General features: G+C 48.4%; 1 protein-coding gene across 10 annotated transcripts in view; it reads right to left on the bottom strand.

The window, feature by feature from the left end:
* The window catches only part of PRRC2B (proline rich coiled-coil 2B), a 118,466-nt gene that overhangs the window by 66,930 nt on the left and 38,244 nt on the right, over positions 1-13,292 (bottom strand). For 9 of the 10 annotated variants that reach the window (XM_064376899.1, XM_064376891.1, XM_064376906.1 and 6 more), the window contains exon 2: positions 1,217-1,386. In XM_064376899.1, the coding sequence (XP_064232969.1) occupies positions 1,217-1,331 (115 nt within the window). In that variant the 5' untranslated portion in view covers positions 1,332-1,386. Of the gene's footprint in view, positions 1-1,216; positions 2,083-13,292 lie in introns of those variants that run through there. The other variant, XM_064376884.1, reaches the window with a different exon arrangement.

Here is a 13,292-nt window from a genome sequence, read left to right on the forward strand (position 1 = left end):
GTTCTTTCAAACTCTAAGTGATCGTGACAAAGCTAACCAAACAAAAAGCAAGGGACAGACCAGCAGTGGAACAAATGTTTGGCGTCACTTTACAAGCTCTCCACTGACGACTACAGGGACAAAAGAGCTGCTGAAACCTGTAGAAAGGCTTCCATTTTACTAGTGGGCAGGACAAGGCTCAGGGACTTTACGACATAGGTTAGGAGCCAGGCCCAGGAACCTCCAGCTGACACAGGAAACACCTCTCTGCAAGTTGAGACAGCTCTGGTCTCATTACGGACAGCTATGCCTAGACCCAAACCAAGACTGAACACGGGCCCTCCGACATTCATGAAGTCTTCATGGGGTGTGGACAGGATCAATATGAACCTTTCCAACAAGTTCCAGAATATCAAGAACCATGAAAGCTAAAAAGGCTAATAACACACCAGGTGTGGTGACACACACGTGTAATCCCAGCACTTTGGGAGGCCGAAGCAGGCAGATCACAAGGTCAGGAGATAGAGACCATCCTGGCCAATATGGTGAAACCCTGTCTCTACTAAAAATATAAAAATTAGCCAGTCTCATAACCTGGTCTCAAAATAAATAAATAAATATTTAAAAACAAAATTTTTTTCTTTTCTTTTTTTGAGATAGAATCTTGCTTTGTCGCCCAGGCGGGAGTGCAGTGGCAAGATCTCGGCTCACTGCAACCTTCGCCTCCCGGGTTCAAGCAATTCTCTGCCTCAGCTTCCTGAGTAGCTGGGATTACAGGTGCCTGCCATCATGCCCAGCTAGTTTTTTTTGTATTTTTAGTAGAGATGGGGTTTCATCATCTTGGCCAGGCTGGTCTTGAACTCCTTACCTCATGATCCACCTGCCTCAGCTTCCCAAAGTGCTGGGATTACAGGTGTCAGCCACCTCGCCCAGCCAAAAAAAAATTGTTTTAAGGTTAACACTAATGCATATTAAGTCCCATTCTACCCATCAGGCTAAAAATATCCACAGGTTCAATAAGGTAATCAGTGGAGAAATAATTCCACTACAGGAAGAATCAGGATGCTCAAGGCTCTGAAATCACACCTCAAGTAGAAAGTAGAGGGTGATTCCACATGCATACCCAGAAGTCTGGTGTGCCAGGACCATACTGTCTAACCAGGTGGGGGACTCTGGGTTTCTGGAGTTTGTCACTAGGAGAAAGTCTGAGGAACTGGCCTTGAACCCTGGGCCTTACCTGAGGATCTAATTGAGTCTACTGATTTTCCTTTATATTTATCAAACAGGCTGAGAGTCGAATACTTGCTTTTCCCATCCTTGCCCTTGGTAATTTGCCCCAAACGATCGGACATTGCGATGAAATGTCATCTAGTAAAGAAATTTTTCTTGGCACCGCTCCCGATCTGCCTTTGAAATAGAGAAGAAAAAAAAAAGTGTCACTCCAGCAGAACCTCTGATCCAGCGGAGTGAATCCTTCAGGAATCATGGACCTCCTTGAAGACCTGAAGACAGCTTTGGACTGTCCTTAGAAAAATGCTCTCACTGCCCCCAAGGCTGTTCATTCACATTTACAGGGCATTTTGAAGACACCCAGAGGTGATCTGTGGAGTACCCAAAGTCCCCACCTGCTATTCATTCCTTTCACTCTGAGTTTGGTGGAGTCTACTGCACACCAACCACACTGACAGGTAAACTTCAACAGAGCCATCTCCAAGTCAAGGACAGTTCAAGGTGCAAAAATAAATGTTCAGTACCTGTAGGACATCCATGTATAACATCGAAAATAAGGCTAGCAGAATAGGGGAGGTACACTTACACCACGCTGTTCATGAGGGCAACCAAAGAAATATCCTTCAGAAATAATTAAGTATATGCACTTTTCAAAATAAACAACTAGTACCCAGAGAGAAAACATCTGCTCAGGCAACAAAAGAGCTCTCTAAGGTACACGCATGGAAAACAGAAAGCAAGAACTCCCTAGGGCTAGCTAGGGAGAGACTACATGAGGGCTATGCCATCTGCACCTGCCCCCCCAACCTTTTTTTTGAGACAGAGTCTTGCTCTGCTAGCAGGCTGGAGTGTAGTGGTTCGACCTCAGCTCGCTGAAACCTCCACCTCCTGAGTTCAAGCAATTCTCCTGCCTCAGCCTCCCAAGTAGTGGGATTACAGGAATGTGCCATCACACCCAGCTATTTTTTTATATCTAGTAGAGATGGGGGTTACACCATTTTGGCCAGATGGTCTCAATCTCTTTGACCTCATGATCTGCCCACCCTGGCTCTCCCAAAGTGCTGGGATTACAGGCATGAGCCACCGCACTTGACCTGTACTTGCCCCTTTCAAGGGAAAACGTTCAAAAGATCTCCGAGAAAGAAGCTTCCTTCCTCTGCCACTTTCTAATGTTCTACAAGTATCCATGAGTCTATTAGCAGTCTCCTCACCATTTCATTCATTCACTCATTCATTCATTCATTCAAATACTAAGTGACTGGCTGGGCGTGGTGACTCACGCCTGTAATCCCAGCACTTTGGGAGGCTGAAGTGGGCAGATCACTTAAGGTCAGGAGTTCAAGACCACCAGCCTGGACACCATGATGAAATCCCCTCTCTACTAAAAATACAAAAATTAGCCAGGTGTGCTGCCTTTTATTCCATACCCAACCTTGGCAATAGGTTCTAAACTTCCTTACCAAAAAACAGAAACACTTGATGGGCTCAGTGGCTCATGCCTGTAATCCAGCTACTCAGGAAGGCTGAGGTGGGAGGACTATTTGAGGCCAGAAGTTTGAGACCAGCCTAGTCAACACAGCAAGACACTGTCTCTAAAAAAATTAAAATAGGCCAGGTGTGGTGGCTCACACCTATAATCCACTTTGGGAGGCTGAGGTGGGTGGATCACCTGAGGTCAGGAGTTCGAGACCAGCCTGGCCAACACGGCAAAACCCCATCTTTACTAAAATTACAAAAATTAGCTGGGTGTGGTGGTGCATGCTTACGATCCCAGCTACTGGGGAGGCTGAGACATAAGAATCACTTGAAGCCAGGAGGCGGAAGTTGCAGTGAGCCGAGACTTCGCCACTGCACTCCAGACTGGGTGACAGAAGATTCCATCTCTAAATAAATAAATAGCAGAGCATGTTGGTATGCACCTACAATCCCAGCTACTTAGGCGGCTGAGGCAGGAGGATCACCTGAGCCCAGGAGCTTGAGGCTGCAATGAGCTACGATCAGGCCACTGCACTCCGGCCTGAGCAACAGAGGCAGATCCCATCACTTAAAAAACAAAACTTGTGTGACCATCACTTCTCCCCGGAAAACAAAGCTAAAGCAATAATTAAGGCATACGGATAATATGTCTTCAACAACACAATGGCAACAATATGACGCCCCCATTTTGCCACTGACTGGTAAAAGGCACTTGGTGGTTAGCTGTAGAAGCAAGGCTTGCCATTTCACCATTTTGTTCTGACACCATGCAAGCCAGGAGGAACACACCCATGTTGTGGGGAGGCAGTATGTACCCCAAAGGATGATTTTAAAGAAAAAACTCTGTATTGTGATCCAAATAAAACACAGGGAGCTGAAACCGATTACAAACAGGGGCCAAAACAAGTGAGATGAAAGAAGCTGACTGAGCCAGTCCCATGTCAAACATGCAAGTGTGCAAACCATCCTTTCATTCATTTAACAGGTACTGACTGATACCTAAGATCTGCCAGTCACCGAGTGACAGATTCACATGCAGTTCCTATCAGGAAATGCTCACAAAGAACGCAGGAAGATGGATGCTGAGAGATGAGCAGTCATAAGTCGGATCTGTATGAGCAGGGGACACAACCGAGTGGCCAACACTACACCCTTCTTCGAGGAACTTCTCCTCTCCTCCCCACATGGCTTCAACCATCCTGGTTGGTTACTTAACTCCCTTCCCGCACCCAAATCTCAGTTTATTCAGCTGCGGCCATGGGCCAAGGAATACCAGGGTGTTTGAAAATGTGTAGGAGCATTTTTGATGTCACAATGATGGGAGTGCCACCCACATTCAGTGGCCAAGCCCAAGGATGCTGACTGTACTAGCGTGTGTAGGAGAGTCTGGCACAATGAAGAAACATACCAGCAAAAGCGCTTCCAAGTGCTCACTGCCTCCAAGTTACCTGCCAGCAACCACTTGACCCCAGTAGCCCTCCCCAGACCCCACCTCCTGCACCAGAGTAAAGGGCAGCAATGCTCAGGATGGGAGTTGGTCCCACATGCCTGATTCTGATCGTGGTGCCCAGGACCTGTCTGCTTCCTTGCCCTGGGGTTCATGGACCATTTTAAATCTCCCTCCCTGAGGCTAGGTCTAGAGTGTTTCTGTCCCACTCCTCAGAAGTCCTAACTAATAAGAACATCCTTCCCTGAGCTAGATTGCAAGCCTCTTGAGGACAGAGCAAGATCCTGTCTCAAAAACAAAACAACAACAACAAAAAAATTTAAAGACAAGAGAAGGAAACATTTACCAGCCATTCTGATTTAACAAATCAGGCATGTGAAGATTTCACATTGTATGATTTCTTTTCTTTCTTTTTTCTGAGACAGAGTTTCTCCCTGTTGCCTAGGCGGCAGTGCAGCAGTGGCACCATCTCAGCTCACTGCAACCTCTACCTCCTGCCTCAGCCTCCTGAATAGCTGGGATTACAGGTGTGTGCCACCATGTTGGAGGCAGAGGTTGCAGTGAGCCAAGACTGTGCCACTGCACTCAGCCTGGGCTAATTTTCTGTAATTTTGGTAGAGACAAGATTTCGCCATGTTGCCCAGGCTGGTCTCAAACTCCTGGCCTCAAGTGATCTATCCACCTCAGCTTTCCAAAATGCTGGGATGAAAAGCGTGAGCCACTGTGCCTGGCAACATCAAATGATTTCTTAAATCAAATGTCATGTTTTTCCTTTTTGTTGAGACAGAGTCTCACTCTGTCACCCAGGCTGGAGTGCAGTGGCACGATATCGGCTCATTGCAACCTCCACCACCCAGGTTCAAGCAATTCTTCTGCTTCAGCCTCCCAAGTAGCTGGGATTACAGGCATGCACTACCATGCCCCGCTAAAATGTCATTTAATTCTGAAAATCGATCAGAAATAGTTTGTTTGTATAAATGTTGCTAATAAAAAGTCCTCTTAAAAGCTGTTAGCTCTGGTCTCTACTATTTTACCAATAACAAATAAATCTTTCTCTGACTCTTTGCTGACGAGGTCTGTGGGCAGAGGGTAGAATGAACGTACACAGCTCTCAGTGTAACTACCTGGTGCACACCACACTTCTCTGAGAAGGTTCTATTCCTACTTACCCACACACTGGGGGAAACAAAAGGAAATAAACCTTGCTCAGGCCAGGCAAGGTGGCTCACACCTGTAATCCCAGCCTTTTGAGAGGTCAAAGTGGGAGGATCACCTGAGGCAAGAAATCTGAGACCAGCCTGGCCAACATGGCGAAACCCCAACTCTACTAAAAATACAAAAATGAGCTGGAGTGGTGGTACACGGCTGCAGTCCCAGCTATTCGGGAGACTGAGGCAGGAGAATCACTTGAACCCAGGAGGCAGAGGTTACAGGCTGCCAAGACTGTGCCACTGCACTCAGCCTGGGCAACAGAATGAGACTCCGTTTCAAAACAAAAACAAAAACAAAAACAAAACAAAACAAACGAAAAAAACAACAGTGGCTCACGCCTCTAATCCCAGTGCTTTGGGAGGCCGAGACAGGTGGATCACGAGGTCAGGAAGTCTGAGACCAGTCTGGCCAACATAGTGAAACAAACCCCTTCTCTACTAAAGATACAAAAAAAAAAAAATTAGCCGGGTATAGTGGTGGGCGCCTGTAATCCTAGCTATTTGGGAGGCTGAGGTAGGAGAATCGCTTGAACCCAGGAGGCGGAGGCTGCAGCGAGCAGAGATTGCACCACTGCACACCAGCCCAGGTGACAATGCAAGACTGTCTTAAAACAAACAAACAAAAAATCTTGCTCAAACATGAGACACTGTCCCAGGAATTTAGAATTGTGCTTAAGAGATGTTAGTCTGTCTACAACTGTTGCTTGGACTATGTCCTCCCAGTAAATTCAACCACCCAACAAACAGTAATTGGGCACCTCCTATGTTCCAGGTAAAATGCTTTCCACCCCTTCCACCACAGAGCCTTGGTGAAGCCAGTACAAGAAACACATAGGACTAACATCTGCACTTAAGCCGCTTGTACAATTTTTTCTTTAGCGTCCCCCATCTTTTTTTTTTTTTTTTGAGACAGTCACCCAGGCTGGAGTGCAGTGGCACAATCTTGGCTCACTACAACCTCCGCCTCCTGGTTTCAAGCAATTCTCCAGCCTCAGCCTCCCAAGTAGTTGGGATTGTTATAGGTATGTGCCACCACACCTGGCTAATTTCCGTATTTTTAGTAGAGACGAGATTTCACCATGTTGGCCAGGCTGGTCTCAAATTCTGACCTCAAGTGATCCGCCCACCTTGGCCTCCCAAGTGCTAGGATTACAAGCATGAGCCACCGCACTGAGCCAGTGCCCCCCACCTTTTAACCAAGTTTTGCACTTGTCGGGCACACTATTGGCCTCTCTAGACCTCAGTTTCCTCATCTACTGAAGGGGTGGCCTAGCCGAGCACTGGCCCTAAAATCAAGCCCATCAATGTTGACAACCGACAGCCACAGAAACAGAAATGGTTTTCTGGCCGGGCAAGGTAGCTCACGCCTGTAATCCCAGCAATTTGGGGAGCTGAGGAAGGCAGATCACTTGAGCTCAAGTGTTCAAGACCAGCCTGAGCAACACGGTGAAACCCCATCTCTACTAAAAATACAAAAAAAATTAGCTGGGCATGGTGGTGCATGCCTGTAATCCCAGCTACTGGGGAGGCTGGGGCAGGAGAATTATTGAATTGAACCTGGGGGGTGAAGGTTGCAGTGAGCCAAGATTGGGCCACTGCACTCAAGCCTGGGTGACAGAGGGAAAAATCTGTCTCAAAAAACAAAACACACACACACACACACACACAAACACACCCCAGAAAAGAGATGGCAGCCAGGCGTGGTGACTCACACCTATAATCCAGCACTTTGGGAGGCAGAGGCAGGTGGATCACCTGAGGTCGGGAGTTCGAGACCAGCCTGACCAACATGGAGGAATCCTGTCTCTACCAAAAATACAAAAAATTAGCTGGGCGTGGTGGCGCACGCCACCTACTCGGGAGGCTGAAGTAGGAGAATCACTTGAACCCGGGAGGTTGCAGTCAGCCAAGATCATGCCACTGCACTTTAGCCTGGGCAATAAAAGCAAAACTCCGTCTCAAAAAAAAAAAAAAAAGAAAGAAAAAAAATGGCTTACTGTGGAATCTGCCACTTCTTACAAGCCTGGAAATGGATCCTATTTTCCTATATAAACTTAGGATACCAACAAGCAACCAGGCGAGTCACCACTGCAGTGAATGAAAGCAGCCCCTACGAGGACAATCACACTCTCCACAGTGAAGACTGCACTGGTGGAGATTCTTTCAGCCTCGACGTTCCTCAGAGCAGGGGCTGGCAAACTACAGTCAGCCTGAAGAAAAATAAGCAAGAGGCCATCTGTGGCCCACAAAACCTCTAACAGTTACTGCCTGTCCCTTTACAAAGTGTGTTTATGAACACCTGCTTTAGAGCAGTTGAGAGACCTTTCACTGGACACAACTCCAAAATAAAACCAGAATCATTAGGATTTCCTCCCACTGTAGGATCTCCACCGACCTGGCGAGTGTGAGGCCAGGCCCCGCCCACAACCATCTGGCTGCACTGCCTGCCAGCTGAATTTCACAAACATCAGGCCAGTTAGCAGGACTTTGCTGGGCTTCAAATACCTGCCGAGTTTCCCTTCATCAACACCCCAAGCTAACCTAGCCCATCTGACGGCAGGAAGAAGGCACTGGTGAGCATCCAAGTGTGAACCAGGAAGCCGGCTAAGGCAAGAGAACAGCTCTCTGGTGTGTCTGAGGCTTTTCCATCTGACTCTGACTCACCCCTCCATCACCCCCTGGGTCCGTGGGACTAGACACCAGGTCCTCACAGGCGAGCATGAGTCGAACCTGGCTCACGGCCACGGCTTTACCTCACCTTCTCTCCCTTTTTAGGCAACAGAATTCTTTTTCTCCCCAAACAGAATCTGATTTGGAAGCTCAATATGACATATGAAGTAGACACAAGCCCACGAGGCATGCTGGGAGGAAGTCCAGCCTGCATGCCCCCTTGCTGCAAGCCCTCCTTTCCCACAGCGTCCTTAGCCACCTAGAGACATGGCCACGGAGAGCAAGAGCATTCCGAAATTTGCCAGCCTAAAAGAAAATACTGTCATTAGGCAGATGAAAAAAGGGCCTAAAACCCATATGAAGATAGATTTGGGAACAAATGGAGAAAAGAACACCAAAAAAGAATCCAGGTTGCATATTTTGGCACATAATCTAAAGAAGCGCGCCCAGGCTTTACTGGAACAAAAACAACCAGAAAGATTCGCCAACAACGGCAATTTCATATCCAAGCCCCGCCTCTTCAGACAGCGCCTGCCTGGCCAACAGGCTCCTGCTATCTGTCCACCAGAGGGAACATCTCTGCCCTGTATCAAAACCCACTTCCGGGTAACAGGATTAATTTCACTCCACTTGAGTGCTAGCCAGTGTCAGATGCCTGACCAGGACACTGGGATGACCTGTCTCTCACCAGGAACCACTACGGCTCCATGGCTCCACATTTGGGGTGATAAGTGGCTGCCAGCATTTTGAGGGCTAGGCACCCTGCTAAGCACTCATGTGCTCTACTCCCCTTCACAACAGCACTTTCTGGAAGTTTGACAGAGAGTGACGTTAAGGTTCAGTCAATCAGGACAGAAAAGTAATGCACCCAAGGTCACAAGGCTGCCGAGTGCAAGGCCAGGCTCGGAGCCCAGGCTGCACTGGACGCCAGGCTGCAGACTGAATGCCCTTCGACCTGGAGTCTGCTTTCCCAGTGGGAGCGCGGGTGCAGACATGAAAAGGCAGCATGATGGGTTGTGACGTGAGTCAACCCAGGCTCAACGGCTGCTTTCTGGCCAACTGCACAGATGATGGTGCCGAACAGCTTCAAAAACAAGCAGTTTATGTACACCATGCCACCAATAGCCAGATTCACACCCAATGCAAATCCAATCCTGACTCTTTTCACAGGAGGGCACCTGGAGATTTCATGGCTCTTTCCTCCACTCACAATAGTGACAAAGGCCCAAGGCCTGACCTCGGGGGACATAGTGCTGCAAAGTGCCCTGGCCATGAGGCTGAAGGCAGTGAGAGAGGAAGGTGGAATGTCTCTTTATAGAGGAAGGTGGAATGTCTCTTTATAGAAGGAACAGAAATATCCCACTGCTAGACAAAACATACCAAAAATCATGATTCGACAGGAATGGAAATTGATAGCAGGCTGGATAAACACTTCAGGAAATAACTACGTGGGCCAGGAAGGACGTGGCCTTTGGACAGTTTACTTGTTAAGTCTCAGTCAAGAACCATCACCATGAAATCCAGGGACAAGATTAAAGAAGTCTATCCTCCTCCAACACACCAATCAATGTCTGGCAAAAAGAACTTGGACATAAGGAAGGCAACCTCACCTACTTCAAATACTCAAATGTTTACTGATCAATGCTGTGCCAAACCCCGGGTCACTTGGTCCTGGGGACATGGACACATGAGACTCCACCCTACACTCCTGCAGCAGGAGAGAGCTGCAAACTTTGTAAAGGACCAGACAGTAAATGTACTAGGTTTTGCTGGCCACACAGAAAAAGTCTCTGCTGCAATTGCTTGACTCTGCCTGACACTGTTGTTGTAGCATGGAAGTAACCCCAGATAATACATAAACAAAGGGGCATAGCAGTATTTACAAAACCAGGAGGTGGGTTGCAATGGGGGCTACAGTTTGCTGCCTTCTGGTTCAGTGAAGCAAGCATGGACATGAATACACTGCAATATGATGATGAACTTGTGTGCACACCAGAGTAGGGGAATCCTAGCTGGATTTGAAGGGACACTTCTGCTGCCTCACTTAGTAACAGCATGACCCAACCACCACACCTCCAGTGTGCAGAGAAGCTCCTTACGTGGCACAGTCAGAAAAAGAAGGGTAAGGCTGGGCGTGGTGGCTCACCTGTAATCCTAGTACTTTGGGAGGCTGGGGAGGTGGATCACCTGAGGTCAGGAGTTGGAGACCTGCCTGGCTGACATGGCGAAGCCCTGTCTCTACTAAAAATACAAAAATTAGCTGGGCACAGTGGTGCATGCCTGTGATCCCAGCTACTCGGGAGGCTGAGACAGGACCTGCTTAAACGTAGGAGGTGGAGGTTGCAGTGAGACGCGATCACGCCACTGCCCTCCAGCCTGGGTGACAGAGCAAGACTCCATCTCAAAAAAAAAGAGAGAGAGAAGAAAAGAAAAACAGGGGTGGCTTTCAAAGAGCCCTAAAGCACGAACATTTCTCTGTTGCCTACGAGCCAGGCGTTGGCCCATCTGGAAAGCTGAAGCCTGGGCTCGGCCGTAGCACCAATCCAGGCATTCCACCTGCAGAAGCCCAAATGAGTGAGGTCCCTGCAGAATACTGCACAAACTCTCCAAGAATAAATGGCCTGAAAATAAGGTTTGAGGAAACAAAAGAGTGGGGGAAGTGGGGTTCCTGGTAACCCAGTGTTCCTTATGGGAGACATGAGCCACCCCCAGAAGACCATGCACCCCGAGGAGACCACATATATAGGAAGCAACAAATTTAAAATAGGAGAAAAACAAAAACAAAGCAGCACTGAGGTGTGTGGTGGGGACACAGAAACACTCCCCACCCCCAGTTGGGAGTTCTCTGGCACTTGGTTGCAAGACCCTTGCTGAAACCACATGGTCAGCTGGGTCCCCCTCCACCAGAGCCATGGCTCATACAGCAACATAGACCACGGGGAACACCTGCTCGCACACCTTCCACATCACGATCAAGTCAAGACCCCCCAGTTCAACACGCCTCCACCCGGCCTCTTCCCCACCCCACCCCAAGCAGCCTCATCTCTGAAACTCTGGGTTTGCCTCTCGCTTTCACTCCACGCTGACTATGACGTGAGGTCTATTTCCTTGTGTATTAAGATGAACGTACCGTGTTCACCTCCCGCCTCCCGGGTCTGCTTTAAGGAATAAATGAGAGAGCAAAGACCCCGCACTTGACCCAGTGCTTGTCCTCAGTAGGCACTCGACAACAGCAGCTGTCCCCTCACCATGGCTCTGCTCTTGTTCTGCCGCCCACACCAATGTCAGTTTTCAACAGCGCTCATCTCTCCAGACTCCCGTGCAGCCAGGGAAGCCTCAGTTCCCTAACAGGGCTGCTCAGGTGGTTCTGGGCAGACCAGGCACCTGTGTTTCTACCTCCTCCCATGCACCGGGGACCCATACCCACGTTGGTGTCTCACAGCTTAAGGGCGCTGGTACAGACAGCAGACCTTCAAACACCACGAGGACAAACTCCCAGATGTTTAGGATCTGCTGGCAGACCCCTTTAATTAATTCTCAGAAAGACAGAGATGCAGGGTGATTCTCAGAAAACCCTCTGGAGAGAAACATTCCACTGTGACTAATTTAAACCACACTAAACTGCCCCAGTTTCAAGGCTTCCCACTTGAGGGCAATAAACGCAGCTATTCACTGCAGTCACCCTCTGATGTTACAATAGATGGCCTTACGGAAGTGGATTATCCCAGTCCTGCTCCCTTCTTTCTCCATCACATTTTTTAGTAACAAAAGGAATATATGTTTGATACAGAAAAACTATAAAGCTTAAAAAAATTACAGAAAAGTATCACCCCTAAACCAGCTCCCAGATTAGATCCCTGGATCTCTCTTCACCAGCACACATAGGAAGCAATTTCACTGAAATTCCAGGTGCTGTCATTCTGCGAGACTCATCATCTGCCTCCTACCAGCGTTCTATTGTGTTTTCACTTCCTATTTCAAAAGAGTTCAGCAGTAAGGGTCATAAAACACTGTGTATTAATTCTAAACACATTTACTATTTGTTTTTTAGAACTACAAAAATCATTTTAAAGAAAACCTAGGATGGCAGAAAGGCTGAGCTGAGTGCAAGCACACAGAGGAGGAAGGCCACATCCTAGCCAGCTGCAGCTGTCCCTGGCTTACCCGGCAGCGCCACTGTTTACACCCAAAGCCTTTCCCTTGTAGGAATGACGTCACCTGGAGCAAGCTGGAATCTGGGCACAAGAGAAGAGGACAAATCAGGCTGGCCTGTCTCTGGTAGCAAGTGACTTCCTTTAGCCCAGGAGAAAGCATTCCTCCCCATGTTCCTAAACCCTATGTCCTCACAGAGACTCACAGAAAAAAACAGGACAGTAAAGAAACCGAGATTGGTTCCATCATTCTCCAAATAACCACCACCACTGACTCTAAACTCCCGCCTAACCTCCAGGTAACTAACGGCTTCTCTATGGCAAACACTCCCTATAGAGGATGAACCCCCTTTGCAGGCAGTAGCTTTCTCTACACACAAACTTCCAGAAGGAAGAGGGGGCTGAGGGCCAAATGTCACCTCCTGCACTTACTGTTCTCTCAGCAACAAAGTGGGGACAGGCTGCTGCTTTAGAAGGAAGAGATGATGATCCCCAGGTATGACACCAGCACCCTGATGCAATGCTCCTTGGCACAGAGGAGTGCAGCAGACAGTGGTGGTTACGCCATCACCCCCTGCAGCTGGCTGAACTCTCTGCCTCCGGGGCTTTGGGCTGCCCTTCTCAAGAGGTCTGGAGGGAGGGACGGAGAGGTTCACCCTCTATATGTGTAAGAAGGTTGTGTCAATGACCAGACATCAAAACCAGCCTTACTTCTGGGCCTCACTATGGTCTGCAGCCACCAGAGCAAATGGCAGTTCTCCAAGTTCTGACACAAAAAGCCATGCTCAATCATGGGGAAGAGGCAGCAGAGTGGTGCTCTGACCAAAGTACCCCCGCACCCATGTACATAAAGAGGGCTGTGCATGCATCTCCACGTACACACATCCCAGAGATGGCCCTTAACTCAATTCCATCTGACTCACAGACACACTATTTAGAATACAGGGGGCTTATGGTTAAACATGGCAGAAGGACTGAGGGCTTGTACAGCTCATCCTTCCAAAAACCCCTAAAATGAAAACAAACATCAAAGAACCCAAACAACAGGGACAGTTTTGGCAAAGAGTCAGCACAAGTCTGAACAGATTTAACAGATTGAAAGGCGCCACGAGGACTCCAGAGGAGAAA

Source organism: Aotus nancymaae, unplaced genomic scaffold (genome assembly GCF_030222135.1).
Source record: "Aotus nancymaae isolate 86718 unplaced genomic scaffold, 86718_ANA_hifiasm-v0.15.2.pri h1tg000003l, whole genome shotgun sequence".
Taxonomy (NCBI): Eukaryota; Metazoa; Chordata; class Mammalia; order Primates; family Aotidae; genus Aotus; species Aotus nancymaae.